At 58.3% G+C, this 17,224-nt stretch overlaps 1 protein-coding gene across 3 annotated transcripts in view; it reads left to right on the top strand.

The window, feature by feature from the left end:
- The window catches only part of RAB11FIP5 (RAB11 family interacting protein 5), a 36,711-nt gene that overhangs the window by 17,228 nt on the left and 2,259 nt on the right, over positions 1 to 17,224 (top strand). The window contains exons 2-6 of one of the 3 annotated variants that reach the window (XM_082356303.1): positions 3,135 to 3,164; positions 3,714 to 4,150; positions 4,370 to 5,063; positions 11,747 to 13,414; positions 16,789 to 16,978. In XM_082356303.1, coding sequence (XP_082212429.1) covers positions 3,135 to 3,164; positions 3,714 to 4,150; positions 4,370 to 5,063; positions 11,747 to 13,414; positions 16,789 to 16,978 — 3,019 coding nt within the window. The remainder of the gene's footprint in view (positions 1 to 3,134; positions 3,165 to 3,713; positions 4,151 to 4,369; positions 5,064 to 11,746; positions 13,415 to 16,788; positions 16,979 to 17,224) is intronic. The other 2 variants (XM_082356304.1, XM_082356305.1) reach the window with 2 other exon arrangements.

Below are 17,224 nucleotides of genomic sequence, written 5' to 3' on the forward strand. Positions count from 1 at the left end.
GTGTTCCTTTGATAATTTGTCCCGGCTTGGGGGGAGGGGGGGAGGGATGAGCGTTTCTAGGGTCAGTTCTCTCAGAAGAAGTGGGTTCAGTGGACTTTGGAAGGCAAGCCTTGGCTGGGCAGGGGAGAGACGCAGGTTTCTTCTGTGTAACAATTGAGTGTCCTTGATGATGCACCCAGGTGGAGGGAAAGTTGGCCTCTGATCCATGAAGGGATGTAGAGCAGGCAGGGGACCATCCTACTGTGGTTCTCACACTGGGTCTGGTGAATTCAGTCACCTGAGGAGGTACTCCCTTCCACCTTAAAATATAGATTTCTAGGCCTGGCCCTTCTAATTCAGTAGGTTTTAGGTTGTATCTTAGTATGAATAGATAAAAAAGAAATCCCACACTGATGCATGCAGGTTCGGGTGCCGCAGCTCTAGGGCTCTGAAGATAAGTCTGTCTCGTGAGCCACCATCTAGATATGTGCTGGGGCCGTGGTCAAATCCTAATTGGTTCTGGCCAGGTCTCAGCCACGGATGGGAGTGACAGGCCTTTGTCCACAAGCTGTTGGTTGTGTGGCCTTGCCGTTGCCATCTCAGCCTGTCACACTTCTGGGAGAAGCCCTGCTCCAAGTAGCTGGCGGGGTCCAGTGAGTCCTGCCCCTGACCGATAGGGAGACAGATGGCGACAGTGACTGAGGGTCCAGAGGCAGGTCCCAGCCATTCTCAGCCTCACTCCGCTCTGGATGGGGGAATCTCAGAAAATGGTGAGGAAAGTCTTCTTTTCCCTCCTGGCCTCCCTGAAAAGCAAGTCCAGAGAAGAACCCCAAATTCCCTGGGGAAGAGCAGGAGAAGCAGAAATGACCTTATGGGGAGGGGGTTGGGAAGGGCAGGGGACAAGGATCCTTTGGGCCGAGGACCTGAGCCTCCGCTGGGCTAGTAATGTAATGCATCCTCTTTCATCGAGGGGTCGGAGGGAGAGGCGAGGAGCCCATTCTGTCTCAGCCAACTGAGAGGATAAAATAGGAACGGGAATTTTCTTTTGTCTCTTTTTCCTATTACGACAGTAATATATGGCTCTTCTAAAAAATTCAAACAGGACAAAAATAGGCAATGCAGGAAGTGATAGTTCCCTGCAACCTCACCCCGCAGAGATAACCACTGTTACTGCTGTGGTGTGTGGAGTGTGACCAGCTGGGGCTCAGGACCCCTGACCTTATGCCCAAGTGAAGGATGTCTGTGCGTGCGGATTCCCGTCGCTCAGGGCTTGGTGGGGTTGCGGCTGGAGTCCATATACTTCTCTTTGCCCCACCTCCCAGAATCTTTCTGTGCTAAATGAGGCCCAGTCCAGGTTTGGGCAAGGTGACTTGGCCCTGAAAGAGTTAAAGGGTCAGGCCCAAAGTGGACGTTGGGTTGCGAAAGCAGGGGCGTGAGGATGTTGATGGTAGCTGGTTTGTCTTTCTATTAAATGTCTCCTCGCGCCCCCAGACACATCCTCACGCGCATCCCGTCAGTCTGTCTCTCAGCTCTCTTCCCCGCTCCCTGCCCCTCCTCCCCATCTTTCCTCCCTGTGCCTGCTTATCGCAAGAGCAGCACGGAAACACCCACACACCCTCTGAGCATAGCCCTCCGCCCTCCCTGCTTGTGCCACCGTCTCTCCTGACCCAGCCTTACCAGGGAGTGGTCTCTCAGGTTTGGGAGGGAAAACCAACAGCCCAGGCTCCCTTCACTCAGGCCATCCAGTGGTCCCCAAGCAGAGGCTGGGTGCATAGCCCGCAATGGGCACCCAAGAGGTTAGTCATGGTGGACTCTTCCAAAGGGATGCAATTGGAAGTGTCCCTGGGAAGACCTTTTCTTTCTTTTTTTTTTTTTTTTTTAAAGTCACAGCATTTAAACCTACCACCACTACCAAGCCCTTGCAGTGACTTAATTCTGGACATTTGGATGTGCAGGGACTTTCATACAAAAGATCTCCCACTTAATGTCCGTGAGAAGCTCAAGGAGCTGGTGTTGCGGGGTGAGCAGATCCTAGGTGGGAGATGACCCCCATAGCACGGACTGAGGCGTGTGGGGTGTGGTACAGTGTGTAGTGTTTGTGTGGGGTGTGGGGTGTGTATCCTCTGAGGGACTTGGAGCCCTTCAGTGACCAATTTGACCACCTCCACCGGGCTTTATTGCACGTTCATGCTTGGTTGGCTGAGTCCAGAATTCTGTGCTGGAAGCTTTTCCCTCAGAATTTTGAAGGCATGACTCCATGTGGTGCCCAGTGTTGCTCATGAGGACCTGATGCTATTCTAATTCCCGAATGTGCAAACCTGTCTCCCCTCTTTGGAAACCTTTAGGGTCTCCTTTTTATACCTGGTGCTCTGAAACCTTGCAGTGATCCCTGCTGGCTGGGTCTTTCCTTGTTCATTGTGCTGCATGCTTGTGGGCCCTTCTGTGCCGGTGTGCATGTCCTTCAGGAGAACTTTCTTGTATTGTTTCTTTCATGATCTCTTTTTTTTTTTTTTTTTTTTTAACATCTTTATTGGAGTATAATTGCTTTACAATGGTGTGTTAGTTTCTGCTTCATAACAAAGTGAATCAGTTATACATATACATATACCCCCATATCTCTTCCCTCTTGCATCTCCCTCCCTCCCGCCCTCCCTATCCCACACCTCTAGGTGATCACAAAGCTCTTTCATGATCTCTTGCTCATTGTGTTCTCTGTGTGCTCACTGTGTCTTCTTTTTTTAATTAATAGAGTTTAGTTTTAGTTTTAGGTTTACAGAAAAAACAAGTGGAAAGTACAAAGAGCTCCCGTATGTATTCCCTCACACCCGCTCCTGCTCTAGTTTCCTCTGTTATTAACTTCTTACATTAGTGTGGTACATTTGCTATGATTGATGAGCCAATAGCAATACATTATTATTAATTAGAGTCTCCTTCCTGGCTGCTTGTTCTTGGATAAGTTACTTCACCACAGAGCTTTGACCTCCTGATCTGTAAGATCCCAGGTTTGCTGTGCGGTGTAAATGGAAGGGAGATGAGCACCCCCGCATTCCTTTGTAACACACGGTCGGTTGATGCTTACAGATGAGTGAGTGCTCTTTCCCTTCCCTGGGTCTCTTGCTTAAGGCCCCTTTATGCCTTCTTGTCTGTTCCTCCAGCTTGCAGAGGTGTTCCTGGCGGGGCTTGGGGTGAGTAACTGAGCGGGTGAGGTGTGTGTGTGTGTGTGTGTGTGTGTGTACATGCACTAGTGTTCCTGGCCCTGGGCCTCTGGGTTAACTGTTCTTTCCTGGACTCACTGGTGGCTCAGCGCAGAGCTTAGGCTGGGACTAGCCAAAGGAGATGATGTAAATGGGAAAATGTGGGTAGGTGCGTCTGTACCTGGGGCCTGGAGTTGAAAGGGTTCCTCCCAGACCCGGCCTTGCTGCTCTGGGCCTCAGAGTTTCAGATGTGGGGGGCTGGGGCAGGGGAGGTCTCTGAGCTCCAGGGAAGGTGCCGGGGCAGGAGGGTCACTTGGCTGCCCTGCCTGGTAGTGCTGAAGAGCTTCCCCTACGCGGGATGTGGTTTCCTTCATCATGGAAAAGTTGTGGGTAGTTTCTTAGCTGTTCCTGTGGCCTGGAAGGCGGCAGGGCTTAAGTGTCAGAGCAGAAGCCTGTGCGGGGAGGCTGTCGTGGCTCCCGAAGCAGAGAGGGGCTCTGAGAGGTACCTGTGACCAGAGCCCCGGCACCCCCTTCTCACAGGTGGTACAAGCTGCACTCGAAGGCAGGCAAGAAGGAGAAGGAGCGTGGAGAGATCCAGGTCACCATCCAGTTCACGCGCAACAACCTCAGCGCCAGCATGTTTGACCTGTCCGTGAAGGACAAGCCTCGCTCCCCCTTCAGGAAGATCAAGGACAAGATGAAGGGCAAGAAGAAGTTTGACCTGGAATCCGCCTCTGCCATCCTCCCGAGCAGCGCCCTGGAGGACTCCGAGCTGGGCAGCCTGAGCAAGATGGGCAAAGCCAAGGGCTTCTTCCTCCGCAACAAGCTGCGAAAGTCTTCCCTGACCCAGTCCAACACCTCGCTAGGCTCGGACAGCACCCTGTCCTCAGCCAGTGGGAGCCTGGCCTGCCAGGGCCCCGGGGCCGAGCTCCTCACCCGCTCGCCCAGCCGCAGCAGCTGGCTGTCCTCCGAGGGGGGTGAGTGGTGGGGGGGAAGGGGAGGGGAGGGGGAGAGGGAAGGGGAGGGGAGGGGGGAGAGGAGGGGGAGGGGGGAGGGGAGGGGGGAGGGGAGGGAAGGGGGGCGGGGAGGGGAGGGGAGGGGAGGGGAGGGGAGGGGAGGGCGGGCCCCCCCTCAGGTGTAGGGAAGGCCGGGGACCGGGCAGCGGGCTTCTAACTCGGCGTGTGCTTCCTTTCCAGGCAGGGACTCTGCACAGTCCCCCAAGTCGCTCACCCATAAAAGGACCTACAGCGATGAGGCCAGCCAGGTGCGCGCCGCTCCTCCCCGGGCCCTTCTTGACCTTCAGGGCCACCTTGACGGGACCTCCCGCTCCTCTCTCTGTGTCAACGGGAGCCACATTTACAGTGAGGAGCCCCAGGGGCCCCTGCGGCACCGCAGCTCCATCTCGGGCCCATTTCCGCCCGCCGGCCCCCTGCACACTGTCTCCTCCCGGCCCTCTGAGGAGGGGCCGCGCTCTGCGGACGAGTCCTGGGGCAGAAGCAGCCGCCGCACCGGCAGCTCAGAGGCGGTGCCTGGACAGGAGGAGCTAAGCCCGCAGGTGCTGGCCGTTGGGGCCCGCTGCTCTGGAGAGGAGGAGGGGGCCTGGCCCTCAGAGGGGAGGCCGGTGCAGGTCGCCACACCCATGGTGGCCTCCTCTGAGCCTGTGGCCGAGAAGGAGGGAGCCCGGAAGGAGGAGCGGAAGCCCCGGATGGGCCTTTTCCACCATCACCACCAGGGGCTGAGTCGGAGCGAGATGGGGCGCCGAGGCTCTTTGGGGGAGAAGGGGGTTCCCACTCTGGGGGCCTCCCCGCACCACTCGTCCAGTGGGGAGGAAAAGGCCAAAAGTAGCTGGTTTGGCTTGAGAGAAGCCAAGGAACCAACTCAGAAACCCAGGTACGTCTTTGGCAAGACCAGCTTTGATCCCTGGGATGGATGCTGGGGTGTTTGCACCGAACCCCGGGGCAGGGAGGATGGAGCAGGATGGAACCCTTGGGCAGGCTGCTGGGGCTCTGGCTTTGCATGGTTGAGCGGGAACCCTGTCTCCCTAAGCGAGGCTTGTTGTCTGTACGTGGATGCAGGTGAGTTGAAGGGCACAGCGCTCTGGGGGTCCTGTGGGCCTCACTTCCGGAGTTGGCACACCCATCCCCTGAGGGAGGGGGAGGGATAGGACAAAAGCAGGAAAGGCCGTTTGTATGAATTCTGTGCTTCCCAACCTCTACCTCTTGCCCGCTGGCCTCAAGGTCACCCAGCTTTGGCAGGTAGAGAGGTGGGGACCGAGGACTCACTTCAGACTTCCCCCACCCTTTCTGAAGCTAGATGACTTCCCACCAGCTGTCCCAGCTGGCTCTGTGCTCTCTTCTCTCTGAGAGATGGGAGTTGAGTAATTGTCCACCCCCTCCCCTATACACTCACCCCCGGTTGCTCCCCGGCCTTGGCCAGAGGCTGTGGGCAGCTCCCCTGAAATCTGTGATCTACCCTGTGTCCTTGGAGACTCTTGGGGCTCTGGCCCTCTCTGGTGTCTCTTGGTCTTGGGGTATGGCAAGTGCTGATGGCAGCTGCTCTGTTTTGAATATGCTGAGTCCCACCTGGGAGAGGAGTGCAGGAGTCCTTCAGCCTAGGCCTGGGACAGAGTCCCTAGCCCTCACCCTGGCCCTCTGACCTCCTCGTAAGTTGGAGCCAGCGGAGGCTGCTTCACTGTCCAGCAGGGCCCAGGGAGGGGCTCCGGGCTTTGGCCAGGAGCAGGTGTCCCCCGCCGCTGCCAAGGGCCCAGGGCCAGCCCTGGACAAGAGCATCTGTGACAACCCCAGCCAGTGTGGCAAGGGCGGCCGTTACTGTTCTCTCAGCAAGCCTGCCTGTCCCCATCGGTGGATATGTGGGCCGGAGGCGGGGTGGGAAGAGTGGGCGCAGTGGTAAACGGCCAGGAGATAGGGCAGAGGGAGGGCCCCTAAACCTCTTCCCCAGCAGAGGGGAGAGGACTCCTGAAGTCCTGGTTCTTCTCTTTCCCTGTGAAATTCTGAGTTTGCTCAGAGGAGCAGGGAGAGGAATGCAGGGCCTTTCAGGTTTGAGCCCTGGCCGTCTGGCAGCTCTCCGTACAGCCTCATAGATGGGTGTGTGGGGTGGCTCCGTCTCTGGGTGATGTCTCCCCTGCTTAGGAGCAGCTTCGGTTCCCCGCTGCCCAGCCCTGCTCACTGGGGCCCAGGGGAACCGCTGGCTACCTGCAGCCTAGAGGAAGAAGGGGACGGGCCTTTCTCAGATGCCCAGGCTGAGCTGGTGGCCCTGTGACAACTCAGAGATTGTAGGTGGTGTGGTGGAGGGAGGGGCACAGAGCATGGGCTCAGCGCTCTTGTCCATGGGGTGTCTCTGGGCCTCTTCCAGGATGGGATGGATGTGGGGGACATTCCTCTGTGAGGCTGTTTCTAGGCGAGTGCCAGGCTTTGGGCTCAGAGGTCTGCAGGCCATGACCGAGTGATGTTGCGGTTGCCATTGCTGGTGCTTTTACAGCCTCTGTTTTCCTTCTGTTTCTCCATGTCTCCTGATGGCCTTTCAGAGGCAAGAGAAGTTGGGTGATGGATGAACATAAGGAAGCTGAGGGTTTTGCCCTTCTCGTACTTGAATTCCGAGCTCGTCCTCTGCAGGTTGGGGGGCAGATGGGGCCTCCTGCCCTCCCTGGGACCCATTTGCTTACAGTGGCTGAAGGGCAGACTCTGTGGCCTTGCGTCCAGGCGGGGTGGGAGGGACTGTTCTTGGGGTGCAGTGACCTGGCCTGCAGAGGTGTGAGACCTGGACATTGAGCCCTGTCAGCATCACGCTGGCCCTGTGTGCCTCGGAGGGAAGGGCTGGCCTGGAAGAAACCACCCTTGGTGCTTGCCCAGAGGTCTTGGGGCTTTTGAGGAGAGAATAAGAGGTGAGCTGACTTGCGGCAGGAAGCCATAAGTTGGACACCTAGAACTGGAGTGACCGACTGTAGCTGCGAGACACCCAAGGGGATCCTGTCCACAGGCCCAGAGGTTTGGGTGCCTCTGCCCTGGGGCTGCCATTGCAGATTGCTGGGTGTTCCTCACTAGGCAGGGCAGCGGCGCCCTCTAGTGCTCCCACATGGCACTGAGGCCCCGTGCAGAGGCCAGAAGCAGTATGTGCTGTGCGCAGTATCCAGAAAATAAACTGTTGCTGTTGGAGAAGGCAGCAGCTGGGAGAGGAGGAACCAGAGTCTGAGAGGCCAGGAAGATGGTCCTCCTGTTCCTCCTGACCTGTCCCTCATCTGCCAGGTCCCATGACTGTTACGCTAGCCCCCACCAGCATGTGGGCGGGGGGTGGGGGGGAGTGGGTGGTTGAGGTCTGGGCCACAGAACTCATCCCTGCTCACCAGCCCTGCTGTGAGCCGTTCACCCTGAGCTGCAGCACAGGTCACTTTAGTGTGTGTTTAGGACCATCAAGACCATGTGTGTTAAAACCGCCAGTGCCAAAACGAATTGTCTTTGTGTCTGTCCCTTTCTGACCCTTTTAGGGTATGTATAAGCTTCCTGAGAGCAGGTCATCTCAAGCTCCCCTGTTCCCTCCCCTCACACTAACCATAGAACTTTGTGCACAGTAGGAGATCGAATGTTAGATACAGACATTTTTTAAAATTGGGGGTAAGCGTGGCCCAACACAGAGGCAAGTGTATCGTGGTGGCCTTTAGCAGACTCTGCATCTGCCCCAGCCCCTCACCAGGTGGTGAACAGTGAGGTCCTGATGAGCCTGGAGTGTGCGCTGGCTGCGGAGAGAGCTGAGGGTCTCAGCGGCGTTCGCAGTGGTGTAAATGCGTAACTGTGATGTGTGCCAGTGACTTAGAGTTAGTGTGGCCATAAATCCTGTTTGTGCCTGTTTTCCTGGCATCGTTAATAGTGCCCCTTTACTCTATTAAAAACATTCTGGTTTGGAAGATAAATTATGTGGTCTTCCTACTTAGAGCATGCAGGGCCCCACTGTGTCACCTCACTGTGCCCAGATGAAGGGAGAGGATGTGTCCAGTCATGTTTCCTGGACATCGGGGCACATCTCAGACACCAGGAGACGGAGCCTTAGGAGGGCTGGCTGAAGGCACTTTGGCTGGGGTGGGTATGCCTGAAAGGCTGGCTTTAGCCTTTTCAGGGAGTGCCTGTGGGAGAGTCTTTGCAGATCCACGTGCCACCTCTGGGACCAATGCATGGAAATAACAAGGACACATAGCTCATCTCAGTCTAAGGAAGAGCTAGCTGTTCACCCGTGAAACCTGGCCCCTAGCTACAGAGGTGTCCTGGTGTGTAGTGAGTTGCCCAGCAACGGCTGTGTTTAAGAAGAAGGGGGGCTGTCGGAGGGAACAGGTGATAGCTGTATTAAGTGGCAGGTTCCTCCAATTGCTCTAAGGTTCTTAAGCAACAGTAAGGCCCTGAAGTTTTATTCTGTCAAGTCGAAGGGGCAGAGACATTTGGACTTCTGATTTCTTTCCCCAACTTTTGGTCCTAAAAGAGAAGATAAGTCAGCATATGTTGTAGCGCCTGCTGCTTGGCGGGGGGACAGCAATGTGCTGGGCTAGCGTGGTGGGTTCTGTCCTCTGAGCATACCCTGCAAAGATAACCACACATGGGAATGTGTCTCTGATCCGATCTGTGCCAGGTGGAATGGTAGGGAGGGGACTCTTTTTTGTTTTTTGGCCGCGCCGCACAGCTTGTGGGATGGTAGTCCCCTGACCAGGGGTTGAACCTGGGCCCTCAGCAGTGCAAGTGTGGAGCCCTAACCACTGGACTGCCAGGGAGTTCCCAGGAGGGGACTTTTTAAAGTAAGAACTTTCAGAATGTGCGCCTGATGTTGAGCAAGGGTGGGGGAGGCGTGGGGGCAGGGGGACGTGTTACTGGGTAGGAGGGATGGTCAGGAGGCTCTCAGAGGTTGTGCTGGCTCTGGGGAGGCTGCCAGGCTTGGCACCTGGGGCACACCTTCCTCCAGGGAAAGCCCTTTGCTGGTTCCATACCAACGGGTTTGTGTGCACCTCTGGGTAGCCAGTGCGGGGAGGGTTGCCAGCCAAGCCTGGGGCTCTCAGCCCTTCCCCTGCCCTCCCCTGCCCTGCGGTTCTGACAGTCAGCCAGATTGCTGCAAGACTGTAAGAGTGAGTGGGGCCAGGCTGGGGCTGAGGGACGTAGAGCTAAGCTTGGTGCTATTTAATGTTGATGGAGCTGCTTCCATCTGACCCCTCTGTCCTCTTGTCATACAGGGTACTGGGGAGAGACAGCTCAGAGTCCCCCAACCCTGTTCCTGGGGGCTGAGTCCTGCCGGCAGGCAGGGTTGGGCTGTGTCGGGAGTGGGTGCTCCAATGGTGGGGGTGGGCTGAGGGCAGGATCTTGACCCACATGGTGGTGGTACATTGCTCTCCTTGGTCCCCAAGGTAGACATATCTCGATGAAGGGAGAAGGGACCTTTGGAGGTGTTGGGACTCTGGGCCCAGGATCCTCCCTCTTTCAGTGTCTCTACCGTGCCTTGACCGCAGAGGCAGAGCTGTTCTGGGAAGCCCTGGTGCGGTGGGAGAGGACGGGACTTTTTATGCCCGCCCTGGCCAGGAGTTATTGTTGGGCAGAAACGGGATCAGGAGAGTCTCTGGAAGCTAGATTCTTAAGAGAAACCCAGGGGTGGGGACCTGGCTGTGTCTCGCCTGTGAGGCTGGGCTCATAGACTCCAGCCTGTCTGGGTAGCCCGCCTGTGCTGCTGGTTGAACTGGACTCCTTCCCACTGCCTGCCCCCGGTGTCTGCGGATGAGCGGGCCCTGCCTCTGCCCAGCTCTGTGTGGGACCTGCTCCATCTGGCCCCTGGGTTCCCAGAAGAATCCTGGCTCCAGACTTCTGGGCCTCTTTCCATAGGTGCCCCTCCTACCCCAACCATCATTCCTCGTGGGCTGATTGGTGAGCCTGGCTTCTGGGACCTCAGGGCTCGCCCCGAGCATTTCCCCGTGGGAAGAAGCAGCTTGAGTGGAGAAGATGAATGTGTAGGAGTTCTTCAGGATGTTTCCACCTGGGCTGGCAGGGGTCAAGGAATGGGGGTCTTGGGGCTTAGAGGGGGGCTGAAGATGGGGGTCAAATAGCAGGCAAATCCAGGCCACTGACAGGCCACTGAGGTCTGGACTCAGCTGCAAGGAGCCGCGAACCATTGTCAGACTGCTGAAAGCAGGGGTGTTGGGTCCCCCTTTTCCCCTGCACTGTCTTTCTGGACTTCTGTCTGTGTCCTGGGGTTGTCCCGGGGAAGCCAAGAGCTCTAATTTTAGAGTCTATTCCTTCCCATTCCCCTCGAGTCAGCTGCGTGCTGTAGATAAGGTACAAGTGCAGGACATGCTCCCTCCAAGAAGACCCTGGAGGGGACATCTGAAGGCCAGCGCGTATCTTGGGGAGTGTGAGTGTATTATCAAGGAGTGGCTTTCCCAGGGGGGCCAGGGATCTGTGTGGGGGACCCTGGGAGGCCCCTGGTGACATCCAGAGTCGCTGCTGCCGCCTCTGCTGCCATATCCCAGCCTCTGTCCCCCCAGCAGCGTTGCTTCCAAGGCTGGCCTGTGGGTGCCCTTGGTGAGGGAGGCTGCCTGCCACGTGCCAGGCCAGGTGGATGCCTGACAGCTGACATCCTCAGCAGCGCCGTGTCCTCCTTGGCCGGTTACGGTACCCTTCCCAGAAGCGAAAAGGCCACGTCCTCTCCAGCTGACACCTTGCCATGCCTGTTAACAGCCCCGTCATTACCTCCCACTTGTGCAAGGGCTCAGGAGAACCCAGGCTGTTTCAGGAGTCAGAATGTCGGGCACCAGCTGGGTTCTATTAGTGCTGGCTTCATCCAGCCAAATACCTGGGCCTTGCTTTTCTCTGGTCTCTTTATCCTGTCCAAGCCAGCTGGTATTTTCTTTCCTGTGTCTCAGTCCATAAAGGGATGTCAGGTGCTTTCTGGTTGGTTCTTCAGGTGTCAGTCTGGCCTCGAGTAGTCGTCAGCATGGGGTAGTCGTTGGGATCCCTCCTGTAAAGCGGGATTCTTGCTCCTCGGGGTTGGTGTGAGGACCAGATGAGCTCTGTCTAGAGCCTTCGTCCTTGGGTGACGCCTCATCATGTACACGTCGGGGTCTCCCCTCCGTCCCCTGGCCCACGTCCCCGAGCCCAGCCCGGGGAGCACTGTGGCACCTCTTCCCCGGGCAGGCGGGGGGCAGGGGTGTGGTGTTCAGCAGGGGAGTTTGCAGTCTCGGCATTAACCAGGAGGCTCACGGTTTTGTCTCCCCCCACAGCCTGGACGTGTCTCCTCAGGTAGAATCTGACCCAGCTGCTCTTCCTCACCTCCTCCCCTGCTCCCCCTGTGCTCCGGCCCCCCCCACTCCTGCTCCCACCGCTGCTCCCATGCTAAGCACTAACCTTTTTGCAGCCACCTCCCCCGCTGCTGCCACTGCTGCCGCTGGCTGCCACCGCCATCCCTGAAGCCACCCCATGGGGATTCTTGGGTCTTACCAACCCGTTCCTCTCCTCCCTGCAGAGCAACCCTTTCTTCGAGGAACTCATAGCCGACATAGCACTAAACTCTCCTTCACCTGCTCCCTCTCTCCCCAGTGCCTCGAGGGCCAGCCCCACTCCCCTGGCCTCCCCTGGGAAAGCCCCGCCTGAGTGGGACGACACCTTCAACATCTTTGCTGCCAGCAGGCTGCGTCCAGAGGCCAGGAGTGAGATCTTGGCCCCAGCAGGAGTGGGGCTGGAGGCGACTGGGCAGCAAGACCCAGGCCCTGGGGCCGTGACAATGAAAGCAGCTGAGCCCCAGGGGGACCCTGGGGGAGGAGAAAGAGGTGGGAGCAGCGTGTGGCTGGAGCCCAGAGTTCCTCTGGACTTGGGACTGGACCATCAGAGCACGAGTGTGGTTGACCAGGGGCCCCTCGGGGCGGAAGGGGCCAGCCTGCCCTCCGCGTCAGCCCGGCCGCGCCCGAGAGCCTCAGACTCTGAAGCAGACAGGGAGTTGCCAGCCCCAGGAGGGGAAGCAGGGCAGAGTCTGGCAGACAGTGCGACGTCTCTGTTTAGCTCCCCAGAAGTGATCAGTGTGTGGGAGAGGCTGCCTGGCCCAGACAGTGCCCCTGAGGGCCAGGACGAGGAGGCCTCCCAGGGTGGCAGCCAGCTTTTCCATGAGCTCGACACAGTCGACGATTCCTGGCCGTGGGATGTGGTCACCGTTTCTCCTGCAGCTGAGGCTTCCTCACCCGTCCTGCGGGGAGAGTCTGATGAGCCGCCCACTCCCCAGATGCAGCCAGAGTCACCAGAACCTGTGAGCCCCAAGAGGCGTGCGGGGCTTCCCCCACTGGAGCCGGAGTCAGAGCCCAAACCTGAGTGGGTGTCGGACAAGGGCCTGCAGCCCAACACACCACCTCCCAAGCCACCGCGTCTCTTCACACCCTCAGATTCCCAGGAGAAGGAGGCAGCGATGGAGGAAGAGAAGGAGAAAGCGGCAGGGGGGCTGAGTAGCAGGGGGTCAGAGATGGGAGGAGAAGATGTCTTCCCAAGTGCGTTGACTGCTGGTCCCCCGGAGGCCGAGGAGGATGAGGGCGAGAAACCCGAGTCGGAGTCGGACAGCCGCTCTGGAGCCACGCTGGGTGGGCCAGGCCTGGAAGATCTAGCAGAGGATGCCAGCCCTCCTGTGTCTGGGCCCTGCCTACCTCGGCCCACCAGCTGCCCTCAGGATCCTGCCCCGACACCCTCAAAGACCTTGGCTCTTCAGAGTCAGCAGATCTGGGGGGCTCCAGAGAGAGAAGAAGGCCCTGAGGCTCCTGAGGCCCAGAGCCAGGAACCAGTAGGAGAGGCATGTGGGTTCCTGTCAGGCAGCTCCCAACAGGCTGACTTGTGGGTCTCAGAAGAGGATGCCTTGAACCCCTTCTTGCCTCAGGGGAGCCAAGATCCCCCCAGCCTCCCGTCCACATCCCTTCCAGGGTCCAGGGACCCTTCCGTCCACTGTGGTCCTGAAGAGCTGCCCACCCCCGCAGAACCTGCCTTTCCGCGGCCCCCTCTCCCACCCTGGGCCAGCCGCCACCACGGGGGGCCCAGCCCTCCGTGCTCGCCCCTGCCTGGAGCCTGGCCCCTGACCTCTTGCTCCCCGCCCCCCGGGGAGCCAGCCTCCCCCACTGGGGGGAGCTCCCCCCCTCCACCTGGGGAGGACCACGCTGCAGTCACCCCAGCCTCCCCGCTTGCGCTTCTGCCCTTGGAGACACGCCCAGTTGAGGAGCCACAGCCCAGTGCCAGGTGAGCGGGCACCCAGAAACCACTCTCCAGGAGGAAGGGGGGCGCAGAGCAGCCCAAGGGCTGAGGTGTTCACATTCCAGCTTCAGCTCCTCCAGGGGTGGGTGAAGGGTTCCTTCACCCCAAGGCAGGACGGCGGAAGCTTTGGAGACACGAGCCTTCCGTGGTACTGGCTCTGAAGGTGCTTCCTCTTGGGACCTTGGACCAGCAGGTGTCCCCATAAGCCAGGGGTTTGGGGGATGATGATGATGATGAGGTGTAGGGGGTGAGGAATGAGGTGGGGAGAAGTGATATGGGCCAGCAGGGGAAGGGGGATGCGAGCTCAGGTTCTCAGCACAGGAGGGCCTGGGGCAGTGCAGCTTGTCAAGTGGCGGCCCTTGGGGGAGCAGACTGTGGAAGGCAGAGAGCCAGAGGGGAGGGACTGGTCCTGAGGTCAGAGAGGAGAGCCAAGATACCTTTAGAGGACAAAAGAAAAGCTAAGATGCTCCCCACATACGTGACCCTCAGAAAAATGTTTTTTTTCCTGACCCCAGCAGGTGCCTCATTGGTTTGCATTTGTGCCTTTCAGGGGGTGGTCCCGACGTGCTTAGGACTGTGCTGAGTGGACAGTGGATGCCTGTGTGACTGTGGTCACTGTGGCATTGGTCTCTTTGGGAAGAATTATGAGGCCATGACCTCACCGGGTGGCTGGTGATGGGTGACCAGAGCTGAGGCCTGGAGAGACAGGTCACTGTGGGGAATGGCGTATGGCTTAGCCGGGGCAGCAAAGTCCAGAGGGAGTCTAGCACTTCAGGAGACCTGAGTGAAGAAGTGGGGTGTGGGGAGGAGCAGAGGGGCACAGGCTCCAGCACTGGCCTCTGGGAGGCCCCCAGCCCACCAACTCATACCTTTGGTCATCCAGATTCACTGAGTGTCGACTGTGTGACAGCCACTGAACAGAGATGAAAGACACTGTTCCCACTGTATTCCCAAGGAGTTCCCAATCCAGATGGGGAAGACAAAAGTGAACCGGGGAAGGGAACCCCAGGGGGCCAGTGCTGATAGGCGAAAAGTGGGTGGGAAGGAGTCTGGGCTGCTCCCGATGGCTGTTCCAGCGGGAGGCGGTGATGCTGATCCCAGAGGTGAGAGAGAGGAGGTGGTTAGGGCTTCCTGGCTCTGACGACGGCATCCTCAGCTGGCCCTGCCACATTCCAGCACCACTTCTAATTATACTCACCACTTTCTGGAAGTTTTATTCTCTTCAGAGTTGGCATCACGTCTGTACTTGGCAGGTTCCTTCCATCTCATGACGTTGATGGGCCAAGGAGAGCTGTCCCCATTTATCAGATGAGGAAATGGAGTCCATGAGAGCTGCAGGGTCCAGGGTCCCTCAGATGTGGGGGGGGCAGTCAGACTGAGAGCCCAAGACTCCCGGCCCCCCACCCCGGTGCTGGGGGTGTTTATGCCGCACCGGTATTCCTGCCCTCCCTCAACACAGCCCAAAGGTGGCATGAGAGCTGCCTTTACATCCTCATCCTTAATGTAAACTCCTAGATGGGCAGGAGGGGCTGGGATGTGTTCTTTTCCCTACCATCTGCCCCCGCCTGGGCTCTCTGCCTCTCCTCCCAGTTTGTGACACTGAATCCACAGCCCTGTCCTGAGTATCAGAGCTGGCTTCTCTGGGTCTGGGTGGGCCTCCCTTCAGTGGTGTTCGGGGGCCTTGGGATAAGCCGTTTTGCTTCCTCCTCCTGAATGGTCCACATCCTCTGTGAAGTAAGTATAAATTTAGGAGGTCCCCTAGAGGCAGGTTAAGTTGATTTGGAGGCTGATGCTTGCAGTTTGGGTACTCATGACAGGTACAGGGTGCTGGGGGATCCCGGAGGAGAGTCACCTTAGTCAGCGTGGGGGAATCAGGAAGGTTTCCTGGAGGAAATGGACTTGCACAGCTTTGAAACATGAGTAGGCGTTAGCAGGCCAGCAGGCAGAGGCGCAGTGTTCCAGACAGAGCAACAGCTTTTACAAGAACCTAAAGATGAGAGAGAGCACGTTTTCCTTTGGCTGGAGTGAATGAGGGAGTAGGGGGCCAGGAAGAAAGGGCAGGGGCCAGGTTGTGTTAGAGATTGTGTTTTCTTACCTTGATAGGGAGCCACTGGGGAGGCAAGACCATTATCCCACAGCAGAATGGAGGAGTGGTTGGAGGTGGGCAAGATTGCCCGGGAGGAGCTGATTTAGCAGTTGGGTGTGGCTGGAAAAAGGTTTACCCAACGCTGGCTTGGAGAGGAGGGGATAGTGTGAGAGAAGGTGAGAAGGTAGCAGGGCTTGATGTTTGTCAAGGCTGAAGTGGGAGTGGGGGGCGTTCCGAGGGGTTCCCAGGTTTCTGACTAGAGCCGTAAGAGGCTAATGGTGCCTGGCACTCACCGTGAGGGAGTGTAGGAAAGGGTAGGCAGGCTGGAGGGGAGTGTGGATTCCGCTGGAGCCAGCCTGCAACTGTCTGCCTAGGCCTAGAGCTCAGGGGTGAGGTCTGGGCTGGAGATGGAGATTAGAGGTGGAGGGGAGAGAACCCAGGAGCAGACCCTCAGTTGAGCCTGGGAAGGATGTCAGGTGTCAGGAAACCAGACGGAGGTCTTGGGGAAAACCAGGGAGAAGGAGAGCCGTCCAAAGGAAAGAGTGAGTGAGCAGTCCAAGGGTCAGCTCTGCAGAGAGGTCAGTGAGGTGAGAACTGAGGGGTTGGTGGCCTCAGCAGGAACACTTGTGACGGGCCGGTGGGGGCCACTGTCCTAATGGGTGGAGGAGTCAACGGAAGGTGGGAACTTGTAGACACAGAACGCGGTCCTCATGCTCTGGAGAGGCTGGGTGAGAAGGAAGAAGAGGTGGGGATGACTGAGGGTGATGGCTAGGCGAAGACAAGGTCAAGGGAGGGTTTCTCAGGCCTATGTAAATGCTGATGGCAAGCAACTGGTAGAGGTGGGCGAGTGACCAAGCACCCCAGTTTGCCCAGGTCTTCCTTGGCTTTAGCACTGAAAGTCCCACATCCTAGAAATCCCCGGTCCTGGGAAAATTAGGAAACTGGGAGGATTGATCATCCCCCTAGAGAAACGTTACAATAGAGAAGAGGAGGGAGGGGGGCTGTCTGGAGGGGGTGGCTCTGGCAAAGACTGGGATTAGGTACAGAGAAGTCTGCAGGACTCTGCTGTCCCTGTGAAGGGCGGGCGGGGGGCGACCCAAGGGAGTGAAGCGGGGAGGGGCAGGCGGTGGAGTGAGGAGAGCAGTGAGGGCAGGGGTGCGGAGGGGCAGCCGCCGCCAGGTGGTGAGACCTGCTGGCCCCACAGAGAAGGTGGCCCCCCTTTCCTTGTGCCACGCATCCCTCCCCGTAACGCATCTCCTGTCTGTCTTCACAGTCCCCACCCTGTGAAGCCCCTCAGTGCTGCCCCAGTGGAGGGCAGCCCTGACAGGAAGCAGCCCCGCTCCAGTCTGAGCACAGCCCTGAGCAGCGGGCTGGAGAAGCTCAAGACGGTCACATCTGGCAGCATTCAGCCTGTGGCTCCGGCCCCCCAGGTTGGCCAGACTGTGGACGCCAAGAGGCTGAAGGTGAGGCCCAGCAGGGTCCCTGGGGCGTCAGAGCAGACGTGTGGTGCTGTGAAGAGACGTCAGGTGTCTCGAGCTCAGGGGCCGGGTGCTGGGCAGGGTGGAGCAAGGAGCAGGCCTGGCCCCCCCACACCAGAGCCTTGAAGCCAGTTAGGCTGTCCCTGGCATTGGGACAGAGGCAGCTCCTAGGGCCTGTGTGGGGAAACGGGGGTGTTGGTGGGCAGGTGGGCAGGGGGGCCTGAGGCTGTC

The sequence above is a fragment of the Balaenoptera borealis genome, assembly GCF_965194805.1.
Source record: "Balaenoptera borealis genome assembly, chromosome: 15".
NCBI lineage: Eukaryota > Metazoa > Chordata > Mammalia > Artiodactyla > Balaenopteridae > Balaenoptera > Balaenoptera borealis.